The sequence below is a fragment of the Mytilus californianus genome, unplaced genomic scaffold (assembly GCF_021869535.1).
Source record: "Mytilus californianus isolate M0D057914Y unplaced genomic scaffold, xbMytCali1.0.p SCAF_6, whole genome shotgun sequence".
Classification (NCBI taxonomy): Eukaryota; Metazoa; Mollusca; class Bivalvia; order Mytilida; family Mytilidae; genus Mytilus; species Mytilus californianus.
In genome coordinates this window covers 73,056,551-73,076,242 of record NW_026262712.1, presented here as the reverse complement: position 1 = coordinate 73,076,242, position 19,692 = coordinate 73,056,551, and the positions used below count along the sequence as shown (strand labels likewise).

General features: G+C 32.7%; 2 protein-coding genes across 7 annotated transcripts in view; one reads left to right on the top strand and one right to left on the bottom strand.

The window, feature by feature from the left end:
• LOC127705886 (vesicle transport protein GOT1B-like) overlaps positions 1-19,692 on the top strand; it is a 145,278-nt gene that overhangs the window by 93,441 nt on the left and 32,145 nt on the right. The window lies entirely within an intron of this gene.
• Positions 1-19,692, bottom strand: part of LOC127705875 (1,5-anhydro-D-fructose reductase-like) — a 139,019-nt gene that overhangs the window by 117,906 nt on the left and 1,421 nt on the right. For 2 of the 4 annotated variants that reach the window (XM_052210237.1, XM_052210236.1), the window contains exons 3-10: positions 18,402-18,572; positions 14,618-14,734; positions 13,238-13,315; positions 12,709-12,825; positions 11,609-11,715; positions 9,705-9,786; positions 6,015-6,098; positions 5,154-5,236 (exon numbers count right to left, since the gene is read on the bottom strand). In XM_052210237.1, coding sequence (XP_052066197.1) covers positions 5,154-5,236; positions 6,015-6,098; positions 9,705-9,786; positions 11,609-11,715; positions 12,709-12,825; positions 13,238-13,315; positions 14,618-14,734; positions 18,402-18,572 — 839 coding nt within the window. Of the gene's footprint in view, positions 1-3,750; positions 3,875-5,153; positions 5,237-6,014; positions 6,099-9,704; positions 9,787-11,608; positions 11,716-12,708; positions 12,826-13,237; positions 13,316-14,617; positions 14,735-18,401; positions 18,573-19,692 lie in introns of those variants that run through there. The other 2 variants (XM_052210235.1, XM_052210238.1) reach the window with 2 other exon arrangements.

Genomic DNA, 19,692 nt, shown 5'->3' with positions numbered 1-19,692 from the left:
ATACAGAAGGTTTAATAGAAATGTTTTAAGTCGTCAACACATTCTAATGATTCTTACTGTTTCCTTGTAATATAAAAGAAGGTTCGTGTGGGTTGTACAACTCTTTTTTCGGACAATTTTGGTATTGCTAAAAACTCAATATACCAGACTTATAAGTAAGCACGCCATGCATACATTTCATCTACATAAAATATATCAGTAGCGCTAGGATACAAACAGTTGGAAGACCAAATCAATGACGAAGTAAAATCTATAATGAAGTTCTGGAGTCGGTTTCATAAATAAAACTTACGACCAAGATTGGTCGTAAGTATACTGAATTGTTCATGACTTACGATCAATCTTAGTCGTAAGTTTTTTTGTGAAACCGACTCCAGCACTGCCAATGAAATTTATATCAACAAATCAGATTGATTTTTAAGCATTGGCAAGACTTAATTTCAAAGTTTCTCTGGTCACAAGTGATTAGACAATATATTACTTATGTTGATTTTTAAGGAAAGTCTAGGGTCTTTTGTACTGAAAAGTACAGGGCTGTACAATATTTTAAAAGGAGTGAGAAGACACCAATCAAATACCATAAGTATAATTGAAACAAACAACATCGTGGCAACAAAAAAAAAAAACGGCGTAAAGACAAAACAAGTCAAAAACACGTACCCCAAAAAAAAACCGAATGTAACTCGGTTGTTTCAAACATTTCTGCTCTACTGATGACACCCGCCGTGTTTCTCCTGTTAAATACTTTATTGAGTAATATATGGTGAAACGCCATCACACAATATCGGAAAGGTCAATGTTTCTTATCTTACCGTTAGACAAAATGCATAAACTCTCGGTCATGTTAATTCTCTTACGCCACTACTTGACCGAACGAGAAAGTTTGAAATGTTAACACGGTTTTTCAGAATCAAGAACGGACAAGACTGTTGCTTGTAAAAACTACATGGACGTTGACAATCAGAATAGTACGAAATACAACACTGAAAATGAAGCAAAAGCAACAAAAATCCATCAAAAACCAAAAGAAGGTGACACAGGTATTCCATAAATGTAAACCAAATCTTAATGGCGTTAGTAAAACTTTCGAGAGAAACAAAATCATCAAAGATACCAGCCTTATTATTTGAACGCCAGACACGCGTTTCATCTACACAAGACTCATCAGTGACGCTCGAATCAAAAAAATTAGAAAGGCCAAATTCGAAGTGATAATTGGTTCAAAAGCTTTCTTTTATCAAGGAAAGCCCACTTTTTTCTTTGAAATCGTAAGTTTACGTTTACGTTTACGATCACCTTTTATCAAAGAAATGGTGATTGGAAACGCTAGTCCTTAAACATTTTTATCAACTGGGAGATATATACTCTACATACAGGCGATGCTGTAATGTTGCGACATAGAATGGACAGTTTATAATGGCAAAATAAAAACAAAACTCTCTTTTGTTCTAAACATTAGTTTCCAACCGTGGTCAATTCTCGAGAAAGGTGAAGATATGAAGCAGTATCTACTGAAATCTTTATTTCAACGGCAGTGGTATGAATGCTTCTAAAATAGTCACCAAAATTTGAATTATTCAGTGGAAGAATATCATCTATATAGCGAAACGTATTTAATGCCCGCATCTTATTTGAAAAGCTCCTGTAGGAAGTCTGCCTCATAAGTATAAAGGATATATTCGGCAAGAAGAGGATCATGGTGCAGTGTGTTCCCTTAGAAATGTCGATTGCATGTTGAAGAACACGCTCTCCAAACGATAGAGATATGTTGTCAATAAAACAAGAGTGCACATGCTAAAATGTCTTGCCTGCTTTACTGACCATTGATTTTATGTTGATAGTCCTAAATATAAAGCTTTACTACAAGTTTCACATAAACCTAACATGATCCAAGAAAATGAGATCAAGGTTAGATAAACCAAACGGAAATACATGTACACCTTATATAATTACAATCATTCCATACACAAAATATAGTTGACCTATTGCTTATAGTTTCTAAGAAACAAACTTAACCAGGAAAACTTAACATTGACCAATGAACCATGAAAATGAGGTCAAGGTCAGATGAACCATGCCAGACAGACATGTACATCTTACAATCAATCTATGCTATAAATATAGTTGACCTATTGCTTATAGTATCTAAGAAACAAACTTAACCAGGAAAACTTAATATTGACCAATGAACCATGAAAATGAGATCAAGGTCAGATGATACCTGCCAGACAGACATATACACCTTACAATCATTCCATACACCAAATATAGTGGACCTATTGCTTATAGTTTAAGAAAAATAGACCAAAACACAAAAACTTAACACTGAGCAATGAACCGTAAAAATAAGGTCAAGGTCAAATAAAACCTGCCAAACTGACATGTACATCGTAAAATATTTCCATACACCAAATATAGTTTACCTATTGCATATAGTATTAGATAAAAAGGCCAAAGCACCAAAAACTTAACTTCAACCACTGAACCATGAAAAATGAGGTCAAGGTCAGATGACACATGGCAGTTGGACATGTACACCTTACAATCATTCCATACACCAAATATATTAGACCTATTGCTTATAGTATCTGATATATGGACTTGACCAAACCAAGTTCACTGATCTATTAAATGAGGTCGATGTCAGATGAAAACTGTCTGACAGGCATGAGGACCATGAAGGTACGCATATACTAAATATAGTTATCCTATTACTCATGATAAAGAGAGAAATTAACATTACAAAAAATCTTAACCCTTTTTTCAAGTAGTCACTGAACCATGAAAATGAGGTCAAGGAAAATTAACATATGACAGACGGAAACTTCATAACATAAGGCATCTATATACAAAGTATGAAGCATCCAGGTCTTCCACCTTCTAAAATATAAAGCTTTTAAGTAGTTAGTTAACGACGCCGCCGCCGGATCACTATCCCTATGTCGAGCTTTCTGCAACAGAAGTCGCAAGCTCGACAAAAAATCTTGATGATGTCAGTTTCAGATAACCTTTTTTTCTAAATCAAAGTGTTTTCTTTAAATTATGATTCTATCTTATTTGGCCATTCTTTTTTATGAAACAAAGTTGGACTAATTCTTTCAAAATTTCTTTAAGTTTTAAATTGATGATTACTTGTGTAAAGAGTAGAGAAGTCAATTTTTGTTTATACAAATGCACGAGGAAAGGGACTCAGGTTGTAAATCTAACAATTCTTTGGAATGTTTGAGTATCCAAACCTGAATCACACCGCCCGTAGTGCAGTTAGTTTCACAGTAACTCTGAAGTAATTTAACTTTTAACTTATGTAAGGATGTTAATTATTCGTTTAACATTGGCATTTACAGCGATATTGTTGAATTAAATACAATTTTAGTAATAAGAAATGCAAAATGTGTTTCTTTTACTGTATGGACTTTAACTTCACATTCCGCTACATAGATGATGTTCTTTCACTGAATAATTAAAAGTTTGGTGACTATTTTAGAGGCATGTATACCACTGAAGTTGAAACCAAGGATACAACAGATACAGTTGAGTCTGCTTCATATCTTCACCTTTATCGAGAATTGACAACGGTTGATAGACTTTATGATGGCCTGTACGTAGAAGGTCTTCACTTTCGCGACTTTTTTTGGTATTCCCTTTCGCGACTTTTTTGGTATTCAGTGGATATTTATGTCATTGTCAAACATACAACATCTATTTACATACTAACATAACAATAAAATCACCCATCGACAAGCCAATATATATAATAAGCGTAATTGATTTATTTTTACAAAAACATCTTAAACCAGTAAATAAAAAGTTAAGTTCAATGTGATCACGTGTTCAAAACTCGTCGTGGAATGCGTAGTACTTGTGATCTTTGGCACTAAAATATAGAAAACATGTAAATCTTTAATACTTGTTTAATAAAAATTGTTAGCTTAAAAATGTACTAGGAGCATTGTTTTAATGCAAACTAATTGTACTTACTTGTACGTTTTAATAGATTTGCAACATTTGGTCTAAAATATTCCATTTTTCAAAAATACCATTATAAATAAATTACATGCACCATTCAAAATTGATTTATTTGTTCGAAATACATCACACATCACAGGAAAACTTTATTTTGGGCAATGTGTGAAGTTGCTTTTGTGAAAAAATCCGAAAAATGTAATTTTACCAAAACTATCATAATAGAAAAATGTTATTTTACTAAAACTTTATTTAAGCTTTAACTCCCATAGGTAACGTTAGTCTTAGTTCTTGCTCTGTCATTTTGTTTTGATGTTCAAAAGTTGTATGAATCTGTCTTTCCATACTTTAGATATGGAGCGTATTCAATGGAGGTTATTATAGAAACAAGCGTCGTGCGCACGGTAAATTCTATTATATATCTTTATTATCATCAAATCAAATAATATTTAGTCTCTCCAGTAAAGACAACTTATACACACATGTGTTATATTCAGAGGAAGATAATTGAATAGGATATAACTACATATAATAGAAGTACTAAAGTATACAATATGGCACTTCCGTGTGCATATCAACAAGTTACTACAACTTTTTGATTATTACAACCAAACAAATTAAAACAAAGTACGAATGACCCTTTTACTTTTTATTACCTTACCCAGAGCGCATAACCGATGGCCGATATTGCGGTTGTATGTGTGTGCATGTGACTGCTTGGATTGATAATTTGGTGTTCGCGGGCTTTTCGTCACCTCCTCCTTTTCTATTCTTAGGTTTCGTTCAAGTATTTTTTTATTGTACATTTTAGAATTTTGTCCACGTATGAGGTAATTTGTTAGAACTTCTTGTTATATCAAAAAAATAAAAATGTATCATGAATAAATATGATCTATTTGCTACATGTATCCTCATACATTTTTCTATTTATAAATGTAATATTCCTATTTACAATATTCCTATTTACCGTTGGCAATTTAGATCGACGAATTAACCACTTTAATATCATAATCTAGAAATGTACCTTCAAAGTCTGTTTTGGAGACCTTTTCGTAAAATTTATGTTTGCATTTATGTTAGCTTCGACTTATCATGATGCAGAAAATTCTTTCAGTAATACATGTACATATACCCTTAGGAAATGTAGTCCATTATAATGGTAATGAACTCATAAGCAACACAAAACTCACATAGGTTCACCATAAAAACGTAGATTTTTGTTCAATGACCATATTTTCTGCATTTCTTCATCCGTAAGACTGAAACTAAATACCTGCAAAATTCGTAATAAGAAATGTTAATTCATTATTTGCTTTTTATCATTTAAACATCTGTTACTGACAAAACCATTAAACTTTCTTAGTACTCAGTTTGCATGTAACTATTCTATAGCTTGTTTTTAATTTTTCCGTCTCATTTTAGAAACATAAATTAATTGTTTTGTGTAATCAGACGGACTTCAATATATCAATAAACAGTTGGCACCCTTTAATAGATTATAGTTTGCCTACAGTCATGGATAAATCTAAGAGGGGCGTTAAGATGGGGTGTCATCCCGAATTCCCGAAAAAAAATAAAACATTCTTTCCCGTTTGCCGAAGAATTAATCATTAATTCCCGAATCCCTATAAGTAAGTGTAAATACCGAATTCCCGCGAAATAAAGGCCCAAATCCCGAATTCCCGCAAAAATAAAGGCCCAATCCGGGCGTACCGAAAAAGGTCCTTCTGCCCCTCATTTCAAGCCCCCCTCTACTTGTTAAAGAACAACAAGAACACACATATATATATATATGTGCACTTGATATTTAACAGAATACCTTTCATTGGTCGTGAAGCTTTTCCTTGATTTTCTTTTTTAATAATTCATTTTCAATGTTTGAATTCAGATTTTGAGTCCTCGAATTTTTTTAAGTTTCAAATTTAGATTCGCGTTGTGAAATAGTGTCTCGTGGGACAATAAAGGTGCTTTTCCCTCATAGCCAGTAGATAAGTGTATACTATGGATCAGAATTTTATATTATAGTAAATGTACTAAAATGTAATACTTACATCAAAGTTTTCCTTAATTCTACTAGGTGTGACAGATTTTGGTATAACAACCAAATTTCTTTGAAGATGAAATCGTAGTACGACCTAAAATTACATAATCAATATTCTATCGGACAGGTTGTAGGGCAATGGTTTATAGAAGAGCAAAGTATATATATATCCTAAATTGAGGTAAATTATATGGCCTTCCAAATACCGTTTCGATTCCTAACATCACTGAAGAGACATTAATTGTCGAAATCCGGATATGGTGTACAAATTTTTGCACCTCATGTTTGCGGTATACCATCTTTTCCGCAGGTTTGTTGTTTTCTGTTTGGTATTAAATTAATAATAAAGATCCATTTTGTTACATCTTGTGATCCGTTTATTTGGCAATCGCCAATGGCAGTCAGCAGGGTTTAAGAACATTCGTTGTTCGACCTGTTAGTCAAATGCGTTTTGTTAAAATATACTTTTTCACTTTTTTGGTCTTTTGGAAAATGTAATCAATATACTATCGGACAGGTTGTAGGGCAATGGTTTATAGAAGAGCAAAGTATATATATATCCTAAATTGAGGTCAATTATATGGCCTTCCAAATACCGTTTCGATTCCTAACATCACTGAAGAGACATTAATTGTCGAAATCCGGATATGGTGTACAAATTTTTGCACCTCATGTTTGCGGTATACCATCTTTTCCGCAGGTTTATTGTTTTCTGTTTGGTATTAAATTAATAATAAAGATCCATTTTGTTACATCTTGTGATCCGTTTATTTGGCAATCGCCAATGGCAGTCAGCAGGGTTTAAGAACATTCGTTGTTCGACCTGTTAGTCAAATGCGTTTTGTTAAAATATACTTTTTCACTTTCTTGGTCTTTTGAAAAATGCTGTTTGTGCTATATTTAGACCCCTCTACCAAGCAATTTGTTTTGCATGCACACGTATAAAAATTGCGGTTTTTATCCAACGCAATCCTAGGTTTGAACGTTGTTTTCAATTTAGACTTGTATATATATATATTTATATATATATGTTGTGTACAAGTTATCATTTTGTACAAATTATAATTTGTACAAAAAATTTGTACAAATTATAATTTGTATTTTGACTTTGTACAAATTGTAATTTGTACAAAAAGTGCTTGTACAAATAACAATTTGTACAAAATTTGACTAAAATTCACTTATAACTTGTGATTTTGTGATAAAAAAGTATTGATACACACTAGAAACTTTTCAATGCAATTTTTCAAGTCATATTGATTCATGTATATTGCCTTGAGGTTATAAATTAAACTCCTGTTCACTGGTCTTTATATCTTTATTCTTATAAAGCCAATGCATTACATCGATACAGAGATAAACTGGTCTTTCAAATGGTCATTTGCAAAAATTAAAAATTAAAGTGTTCACTAAAATGGCTAGTACTGTTGATCAACAGGATAAATTCTATCAAGAAGTTCAGCAATTGTGTCTGAAGGTTTGCGCTTTGTGGATCAACTTGTACAACTATTAAAGTTGTATCAGAGGAAGTCGAAAACGGGCATTGTCTGGCCAACAAATTCAAGCGGATGTCCTAACAAGAAATACAAAACAGAAACTGAGCAAGTTATCTATTGGAGACAATGTCCCAATTCCACAGTATGACTGAGCACCGAACGATCCGAGGAATATACAAGGTGTTGTTGTGGAAGTAGGAAATGTTGGATATTGTGTAGGGACAATAGCTTGTAATATATCAGGAGTCTTAAGCAGAAACCAACTAGAATCAATTAATGACACTTTTTTTGTCTGTTACACAATTTCTTGATTTACAACTTTCCCTGAGGGAAGCTGTCAAAAAAATTTCAAAAACTGGTGGACAGGGTTATCTCTCTTGCAAATTAAGGCGATTGTAACAATTCGAATTTTAAATGCAAAAAGCAGAATATATTGTGTAATTCGAGGTGTCATGGTTCGCACTTCTGCTCCAACAAATAAGAGCACTGTATATTATGTATAGTATTGTAAATGGATTTATCAGTGGGTTTCATATTGATTCATAATTGAAATTAAAATTATTTTTTATCATTTGATTTGAAACATATTCTATGTAAAATATTGTACAAGTTATAAGTGAAATTAAGCCTTATTTTGTACAAATTATTATGTTAACAGGCACTTTTTGTACAAATAACAATTTGTACAAAGTCAAAATACAAATAATAATTTGTACAATTTTTTTGTACAAATTATAATTTGTACAAAATTATAACTTGTACACAAAATATATATCACTACTAGTGTTTCAGTTTGCAAATTGCAAATTGCAGTACCTTGTAGGAGAGTTATATCGACATTGTGCATCGAACAAATTGCACGTACAGTTTATGAAACTTCTTTCGCAGGAGGTCGGAGATATTCATGTTTTACAGTAGTTACTGTGACGATGCATGTAAACAGTTTACTGACAATGCTATCAAATAAGAAACGAGAGGAAGTGCAATAATTTTACTGATACAAGTACGTAAGTCTTAATATCAAGAGAAAAACACGTTTGTAATCAGAACCATGAGAGAAACACGCTACATAAGTAAATGAGTGTGCAGCTTCATTTAAACAAATAAGTTAATAAGATGCATATTATTGAATGCACATGCAGAACGATTGTAATGGCATGTGATACCCTGATTTGTACTACTACTACACTGTTACACATTTTTGCAGTCTGCTCTAAAGTGCCTTTGCTTAACGGAGGGGAAGATTAAAGTATGTTTATAGTCTTTGATATTACTTAACGGAGGAGCAGGTAAAAGTATGTTTATAGTCATTGATATGACTTAACGGAGGAGCAGGTAAAAGTGCTAAAAATGAGGTGGTTTCCTCGGTTGATCTTGACCTGAGATGGGTTTAATGAATATGACTTTTTAACAATTTCGTTCGTCAAAAAAGTATTCTGGATTTACCTTCATCAGAAACGCCCTAGCCCAAACATTTTGAAAACCAAGGATATATAAGACCTAACATGTCACAGTGATGTTATTTATGACCAAAAGGGACATAAAAATAGTCAAATTCGTCAAAGTTCAACTTTGCCTGACGGAGTTAGAACTTTGTTTCCTAATAATTTCTAAATTAATCAACGCAGAATTTAAGAAAATTTTATTAAAAATCATATCACCACGGAAGCACAGACTGCGGAGTTGATGATACCCTCAGGGACTAACAGTCCACCAGCAAAGTGTTATTTTCATTCATTATACCATAAACTTCATGTAAATATATTATGAAATTGTTCTAAACGGGTTTGACTGTTCTGTTTTGGCCTTTTAAATTGCTTTATGTTCAAATTTATACTTTTGGCTTTCTACCCAATGTTTGGTCTCGGACGTAGCTGTTAAAACAAATACTAGTAACACATATATCGTGTCCACAGAAATAGGCACCATTACGTGTTTATCCATGGGATCACTAATATCCCACATCTCCTCTTCCCATTTACTGTGAAATGAAATTATTGCGATGTTTTTATTAATGCGAAAAATGCGACACTATCAGGTTCGCAATATTAAGAACTCGCATTTAAAATTTCAGTAGTGATTTTCCTTCATAAAATGTTTGCATTCGCATTAATTAGATTTCGCATTTTGCAAAAGATTCGCAATAAAATATGCACTCATTAATTTCTGAATTTACAGTACATTAGATTGTTCACGAAGCTTACTTGTGTAATAGATTTTCCTTTTGCTTTTGAAATTTCTTGCAAAACTGGTTCATCAAATATGAGTGGTTCACCTGCATTTTTCCTGAAACGAAAATTATTGTGGAACTGAAAAGGAGAAATTTAAAAAAAAAAAAAAAAGGAAAATTCTAAAAACCATTCAAAAGTATGTTACATTTACTGATTCACTAATGAATCCCTTTAATTATAAAAGAAGCTAGAGCATTTCACTTCACATTCCGGTATACTTACAATGTCCTCGCTATGAATAATCCATATTTTTTTACTCGATTTCCGCCGGAGTTGTAGATTAAACAAACTACAAGAAATCCTTCTGCTGCCTCATTTTAAGACATTCACTTGTGACTTATCACCGAATTCTAGTTGCAATGAAAAACATGGCGGTTGCCACTAGTGGAGCAAGAACTGATTATCCTTCCGGTGAACCTGAGTACACCCTTTTTTGGTTGAGTTCATGTTGCTTTATCTTTTGTTTTCTCTGTATTTTTTTCACTGCTGTTTGTCTTTTTGTCTTTTTCCTGTAGTGCAAGTATTTCTCAGACTAATGGTTTTTGATAGACCAGATAGTACCTTCTTTCTTCTTTAGATGTTAACAAGATTAAACAATTTTACTCAAAGCTATATGACAAACATTATGATTTATATTTTACAATAATTGAGTTTCAACAACAATGTACTTACATTACAAGCTGAACTGCATACGGAATATATGCATCACAACTAATTTGATTTTCAAGAGCTTGCACTGACTATTCAGATTTTAAAATACACCACAAAATTCTCTCTACGAAATTATTAATCCAGCGTTTGTAAGAGAACGTCTCATTCTATTTCAGTAAATTTCATTCTTAAGTACCTGTTTCAAGTCAGGACTGTAAAAGTCCAAGACAATTTTGTTCAAAAGAGGATCGTTTCAAGAGATTCTTCGATATAGAAATATGAAATATGGTATGATTGCCGATGAGACAACTTTCCACCTGAGACCACATGACTTAGAAGTTAGCAACCCTATGACACTGTACGGTCTCCAACAATGAGCAAAACCCAAGCAAGCTATAATATGACAAAAGTAAAACAATTCAAACGAGAAAACTCACCTGAAGTTCATTACTTTATAATTTATTCTCTATTCTTATGTTTTGTCATTATATTGAAGAAATGTCATAACGTAACTAAATGACATTTTTGAAATCAAATAATTTATTTTCATTTTGTTTTTTGTGAAAACCTCAAAATCAGGAAATCTGGTAGTTTTTTTGCAATTTCTCCTAATTTAAGAAATTAAAAGAATTAAAGTAAATATGCATGACAATTACAAATAAGTTATTACATGAGTCTAAAAGATTGCTGAAAGTTATGATACCTTTGCCTTCATTGGCTGAAATGCGGTCATCGCAAAAAATTATAAAGTTAAGGTGGGTCATCTGTATATATATATATATTTCCCGAGATATAATTTTCTTATACTTTGCCAAGATGTAGATTTTACCATGTTTTTTTTTCAAAAATGTAATAAACAGTATGGGTCACCGTGCTATTTTTCAAGCAACTAGTTGTGGAAAATTGCCCTATTTTGCATAGATTTTTCATGAAAAAAACTTTTTTATGAATAAAAATAAATTTATGAGAAAAAATTTTGAAATGAAACATGATAAGGTAGATTTTATAATATGCATTAAGAAAATAAAAAGAAAAAATGGTGTCATCGAACTTGTTTTCTTGCTACAAGTATAAAAAGAAAATTCCATTAACATTCCCGTATAATAATTTTACTTTAGAGTTATGTCCCCCTTTAAATTTAAGCAATGATCTATACTCGATTGTTTACTGCTATTTTACAATCCAAGATGGCGGTATACAGTGAATCTACCTTAAAAGTTGCTTACCAAGTTCTTCCTGCATTTCCCAGGGGTGCATATGCTGTCACTGACATTCCAATTGATTGGCAGAACTCAACTAATTTTTTATTGGAAAAATATGGATGTATTTCGATCTACCAAAGACAAAAAATAAATGGATAAATCAATAAAAACAAATTTATATTTAAATGATTTCAGCTTCCAATTGTGAACTTTTCAGTTCTATGTAGCAACATCCCAGCAGCGCCTGCATACGGAGTATATATCTCCCAGTTGATACGATATTTACAGGGCTTGAATATCCTATAATGATTTCCTTGATAGAAGGTAACTGCTCACAAGGAAGCTGTCAACATATATTTGTTCCACCTAACAGAAGTTCCACTGGAAACTTTGTTATAAACAATGTCATAATATATGTTCCTGTTGGAACAAATATTCTATAACCTTTATTCCGTAAGGAACAAATACTGTAATATTTGTTCCAATGGAAATAATATTACTGAATATTTCTGCCACTTGGAACTTATATTATGAAGGAACTTCTATTTCGTGACAAAGCTATTAAACCAAGAGTTCCAAGTGGTGAAGTTGATATTATCCCGTCGTAAATTTTACGGACGCAATCACGAGTTGGTTGACAGTAATGAAATATCTGTTTCCCAGATGACAACGGATATGTTCCAATTGTAACCACAATCATGTACCCTGCCGAATTATACTTATCACCGGGTTTGTACTAACATGAGCAACACGACGAAGGCCACGTGTTAGCAGGATCTGCTTACCCTTCCGGAGCACCTGAGATCACTCCCAGTTTTTGTTTTGGTGGGATTCGTGTTGCTCAATCTTTAGTTTTCTATGTTGGTATCTTTCACCTCTCTTTTATAGTACAAAGTTGAATAAAACAATGAGTTAAAAAATTATATGATTATTATTTCATGAAAACAAAAATAGTATAACGGCTTGCCCTTCCGGTCAAATATATGAAAGCATGTAAACAGTTCATTTTGTTTCTTATTCAATATAAACATTTGTATACTAAAGTAATTATCTCAATTGAAATTTTGAATGAAAAAATTAGTTGAAATAAATGATACTACTATATATTAAAAAAAAACAAATACCTGCATATTACATGGTTTTATTCTCGCATTTTTCATCAGTCTCTCAGTCTGAGCTTTATTAAAATTTGAAATTCCAATGTTTTCAACCAGTTTTGCATCTACAAGTTCTTCCATTGCCTGAATATAAACACAACCATTAGAAATACTAAAACATTTCTACTAAAGTTTTTATATGAAACTAGCATGTAAAAGTAAATATCTTTACATAGTATTAGTGAACCATCCAGAGGTCAACACATCTACGTTATTCAACAATACACAAGTGTTCATATCGCATGCCAGGCTCTTAATATAGTCAGAGATCTGCAAGTATTCCCAGTCTTTGACTTCAACGTAATTTGGTCTCTGGTGCAGAGTTGTCTCATTTGCAATTATAATACATCTTCTTATTTCTATTTTTATTCATATATCGATTTGTAAATGCTAAATGGATTTACGAGATTTGAACATCGGTAAACTACGGTTGCATTTAAATCAGATATATCAAAATTAAAACCCTCAATTATATTTTACTGAAACTGTTTTTTACCTTCCATGTATCGACGTAGTCGTGGTCAGAAAATATAACATTTCCATCTTTGTCTTTTGGGAACATGTCATCTCCATCCTAAAATAAAATCTTGCTTGTGGTATTTCCTATCGTTTAATAGAATATGTAATAAGACAAATTATGAGGTCTATCTTGACATGAGGGTCTGGATGGGGGATCCTTTAATTCTGTATTCTTCAAATTATTTAGCCATTTTTCACTATTCTTCATACATTTTGCACATTATTCTCTATTCTTTATATTTTATCACCACATTATTCTTTATTCTTTATTTTTATTTTGCCTATTTTCTGTAATATAAGCCCATTGTTCTCTATTCTGTAACCCCATCTAGACCCTCTGTCATGTAATCCGATAAATATAAAACATATAGCGAAGCATCTTTCGTCTTTCTCGTTCACAATTCCTTTGTTTGAAATAAGCCGCAATATTTATTCGGCGTTTTGCATTTGCGCCGATCTGCATTTCATTTGCGCCGATTTTTTCTTTCATTTGCGCCGATTTTTTTTTCATTTGCGCCGATTTTTTTACAGGTAATTTCCAGGTAAGTCACAGGTGAATGTTATTTTTCATTTATCATCATAGACCTCTTCCGTTAACCAGTTGTACAAATTTTATGAATTGTCAATCAATTGGGATAGCCATTTACCAATGTCACTTAATTTGATTGTATACTCTGTGCTCAGCCCAACAGAGTGGATTTTCCTCAACCAGTTCTGAGACAGATGAAAACGACAACAATATTCTACATTGTGGAAAAGCACCAACAATTGCGTTATGCATTTCTTGTTCAAAGTCAATATATATATGCATAACCTCGGCCACAAAGGAAAGTTTTTGACGGCAGAGATCGCAAATTATTTACCCCATCACTTCATAACACTGTTCATCTTTCGCTGGTAAGAGGGCGTAAATTAAAGGCACTACGTAGTTTCCTTATTTATATCCGTGTAAAGTATATAACTTATAAAAGTATTTCGGACAGCACTTAAAAGTTCCATCTATAAATATTGCAGACATATCATTGCAAAGAGATTCAAGATTGAGGTGTGTAGAAAGAATAAGCATACCTTTCTCGCGATCAATTTACCAACCTTCCGATATGTATGGCCAGTATTTACTCACCTATGTTATACTGAAAATGCAATTAGGAGCAAATACAATAAAATCGGCGCAAATGAAAAAATGAAATCGGCGCAAATGAAAGAATTAATTTTTTCAAAATCGGCGCAAATGTCATATATGCTTTAGTGTTCAGACTGTCGATGTAACCAGTAAACAGTCGTGAAAACCAATAGAAACCCGAATTCTGTTCAGAGTAGAACGTATGAATGGATGATTTGGTTTACAAATATTTACCTTAAAACCAAATGGCCAGTGCAATAGGAATAACTGTACAGAGTCTACTCTGAGGAGTTTTAGAGACTTCATTGTATTCTCTTTTACATCTTTTGGGTTATGATGAGTATCCCATAGCTGTTAATAAGAAAAGTTCATTATGTATCAAAAAGTTGGCAAAGAATTCCATCAGAATATTATGTAATCACGTATTTTGCTATTTACATAATATGTATGTCATTGTCATGTTTCATATTATTCTTCATAATGATATGAATATGTTAAAACACTTCCTACAAAATGTGCATTTATTTTGTTATCATCCTTGGTCAAATCCTCTTATATGGAACGCCACAGCTGTCTTATGTGCAACTCTGATATTACGTTATGTTGTTTTATTATTACTTGATGATATTTTGTCTTTACATAATATGGTTTTGACATTACGTAATGATGTTTTGATATTACACGATATGGTTTCGTATTGACTTGATATAGTTTTGTCATTACTTATTAAATATGGTTTTGTCATTACTCGATGTGGTTTCGCCATTATTTAATGTGGTTGTGTCATAAGGCAATGTGGTTTTAACATTACTTGATGTGTATGTGACTTAACGTAATGTAGTTGTTTCATTACATGATGTGGTTTTGTTATTTCGTAATGATGATTTGCCAATTCTTTATATGGATTTAACATTACGTAATGATGTTTCAAAATTTGACGATTTTACACTACATGATGTGTTTGTTTCAGTATTTGATGTGGTCCTGTCATTCTTTGATGTGGTTATCACATTACTTGATGAGGTAAAACCACGTGACCATTTCGGAAAAAAAACTAGTTCTATTTTTAAACCGATTTCCATATGTCGTTTGTTTAATGTGCTTTGGATGAGTATCGCTATCCATTGAGTTAAAGTTCAAATTAAAGTTCGAGTTGTTGTTCAGAGTTATTTGTTATGAAAAAGGGGAACGGCAGACAAAAATAAGAAAAAAAGTACTAAACAATTAACTGTTACAGTATTTCGGACATAAGGGGGATATCCCTAAACCACTTGGTCCTGCCGTTTTTCCTTTGTTCTCAAATGGAAGCAGTATTATAATAAATTCGTAAAAGATTCAACGGAACCCTGTGTCTCGCCTGATATTGCTGCTGTCAGTGTAAAAGCGTAATGTTGACTGTACATTTATCGGTACATTTATCGGTAAAAACAAAATTTAAAAAGAAATGTTTTTCTGTAGATGCTTTATCTTGATCTTGAAGAATAACTCCTATACAAGTTTTATAACAATTCATGGAGGTTTACAAATTTATCATGTCAAAACAGTTTAATTCGGTAATATTTAATGCAAAAAAAACTTTATATAAAAATAAGAAAATGTGGTATGATTGACAATGAGACAACTCTCAACCACATACCAAATGACGTAGAAGTTAACAACTATTTGTGACTGTATGGTCTTCAACAATGAGCAAAACACATACCACATAGTAAGCTATAAAAGGTCCCGAAATGAAAAATGTAAAAACAATTCAAACGAGAAACCTAACGATCTAAATGATGAAGACGCCGACGCCATAACCGACGACGGAATATAGGTTTGTTGTGTCTCACTGCCGCTACATTAATGTCGCAGGCTCCACAAAAATCAAAAGACTTGTACTTTATTGTAAACAAATGAGACACTTTAAATCAACTCACACTAAAGTTACAGGGAAATGGGGGGATCGGACTAGCGACAAAGCATCAATTCTATAAAATAAGAATTCTCCGATTTTTTTTTAGCGTGTATGATCATTTGAACATATACGAATATCAATCTTTTATTTTTATAAATTGCATTCTCTGATTTACCTCGCAGTAATTGAAAAAACAAACTTTTTGGAATATCTGTTTCACAGGTGACGACGGATATGTTCCAGTTGTCGTAACCACAATCCCGTCATCTTTTCCTCGAATGTGAACTACCAAATTAAAACAAAATCACTGGGTTTGTATTTTCACGAATAACACGACGGGTGCCACACTTTGAGCAGAATCTGCTTACCCTTCCGGAGCACCCGAGATCACCCCCGATGGATTTTTATTACCCAGTCATACCGATCTATTGAGTTAAGCCAATTGAAACTGTTTTTACAATTTTTTTTCTTATGTTGTGCTTTTACACAACAGTCCGAGGTTAGGTAAGGGTTTAGCGCTCACATACAAAGCCACGTTAAACTCCGACACGTGCACTTTCTTGATGTGGCTGCCCCAAGTCAAGAGCCTGTAGTTCAATGGTTGGTGTTGTTTCATGTGTGTCATATTTGTTTTTCGTAGATTGTTTAGTTATAAATTAGACCGTTAGTTTTCTCGTTTGAATTGTTTCACATTTTCACGTGGTGGCCTTTTGTAGCCGACTATACGGTGTGTTGAAGGCTGTACGGTTGCCTATGATTGCTTACATCCACTGCATTTAAACTCTGGTGGATAGTTGTCTCATTGGCAATCACAGCACATCTAACTTTATTTCAATTTCTATGTTGTGTTTTGTATACTGTAACATTGTTTATATTTTGTACGCATACCCCTGAGCCCTCTTTTCGGAAGCCCGAGCAAAAGCCCTTGATCCGCGATAGAAAATTTAAATACGAACTCATATTAGATAACTCGAATTTCAACTCGAAATCTTAATCTAAATGAGACTCAAATTCGAGTCTAACTCGAACTCTACCCCAAAAGGTGACTCAAATTCAAAGTTGAAGTCGAATTGTAATTCGAACTCTACCTTTAAATGTGACTCAAACTCGAAGTTCAACTCGAAACTCAATGCTTACTAGAACTTTAATTCTAATAATGGCTTGAATTCTAACTCGATATCGAAGACTAACTCAAAGTTTAACTCGAACAGTAACCCGAACTTTAATTTGAACTCTAACTCGATAAATGGCCACACTCATCCAAGGCACATAAAACATGGAAATCTATTTAAAAATAGAACTAGTTTTTCCGAATTGGTCATGTGGTTTTACCTCATCAAGTAATGTGATAACCACATCAAAGAATGACAGGATCACATCAAATACTGAAACAAACACATCATGTAGTTTAAAATCGTCAATTTTTGAACATCATTACGTAATGTTAAAGCCATGTAAAGAATTGGCAAATCATCATTACGAAATAACAAAACCACTTCATGTAATGAAACAACTACATTACGTTAAGTCACATACACATCAAGTAATGTTAAAACCACATTGCCTAATGACACAACCACATTAAATAATGGTGAAACCACATCGAGTAATGACAAAACCATATTAAGTAATGACAAAACTATATCAAGTCAATACGAAACCATATCGTGTAATATCGAAATATCATTAAGTAATGACTATTCCATATTGAGTTATATCAAAACATCATTACGTTATGTCAAAACCATATTATGTAAAGACAAAATATCATCAAGTAATAATAAAACAACATAACGTAATATCAGAGTTCCACATAAGACAGCTGTGGCGTTCCATACTCGTAGTTTGTTTTTGTCCTGCATATGTTCAAGCTGAATTATAATCAATTTGACAATGATACCTTGGCCTGTGTTATACAAATACTCGATTATTCATGTTCCCGCACCTTTAAATTGGTGAATTTGGTTGATTATAATTATTCTTTGACATCTCCGTTACATCTTTGTTGCCTAATCTTTACAGTAAAAACTTGCTTCAATAACTTTTTTATAGTGAGAAATGTTAACAAGAACCCGAAGTGTCAGTTGAAATGAATACTGAAGCAAATATATATACACAAACCTTTGTTGTGATGAATATTTCTTTCTTGCTTTTAATTGTTCCGTCGTCTAGTTTTGCTTGTATTGCATCCCCTACTTCGCCTTCGTTTCCATAAACACGGGCAGCATCTACATGACGGTATCCAATATCAATCGCATATTTAACTGCTTCAAAAACAGCACCTGGGCCACCCTATAGTGAGATGTGAATTTGTTAACATGTGAAATGACACAAGAGCTGTTATTCCCATGTGGGTATTCCCCTTTGCATGGTTTATTCACCAAATTCAAAAACTTTAATATCTGATATTCTTCCAATTGCATTTTCTAATATATAATTTCTTTTTGTGTTATCCTGCGTTTCTAACTGTATTCTAGAAAAATACAAACATGAGTTAATCGTAGATCCCGAAAAACCTGCGATGAAAGCTATATGGGTCATTTTCAAAAAATGTCGAATTTTGAAATTGCAAAATTGATTTAAAGTTACTTATTCAAACAACCCTCGTCATAAGCAAATCAAAACAAACAGTACTTATAGAACAACATATAAAAAAATGCAATCTTGATAATGTCATACAAGAATATATTGAAACATTTTTTGATAGGTGGTGCAATATTTTGTCTCTCCTGTTACCATGTTCAAAAGAAATTCCGGGTTATTCAGAAAAGGTTTCGATAAAATTTTAAGCTTGTTTTTCGTAGCCAATAAGATGGTTTTCAAGAGTAAAAACTTCTAAATATATTCCTTCTGTGAAACAATAGATTATTTGCCAATTTTCCATCTTGTACTGAAAAATGCCTCTAAAAATTGGTTTTCAAAGGTTATAAAAATAACCACCAGTAATGCAAGTCTAAGATAGCAATTCATAATGCATGTTCAGCATTTGTTCTCTCTTTCAAATAAACCCAACATCAAGTAAATCCCTCGCACGTTGGTTTACTTTTGTCTTTATTTTATTGGTAACAGGAACGTACGTTAATGATATATCACTATATTAAGTTCTATCCTGTTACATTTTTGTCTATCCTGTTACCGATAGCAGTATTGCACCTGCAAATGCTAAATTGCGAAGATTAAGACGTTATAACCTTGAGATTAGTTCAAACAACGAAACATTTCATTATGTGTGCAACTATATGTTATTATAAACTTTTTAAAGACGTTTCTGTTTACTATTGTCTATCCTGTTACTGTAACCATAGCAACCATAGTAACAGGATAGACAGAACAGGATAGACAAATATCTTCATTTTTGAATGCTGTTATGAAATAACTACTCCCTTTGATGAAGTGATAATGTTTTTCTGTT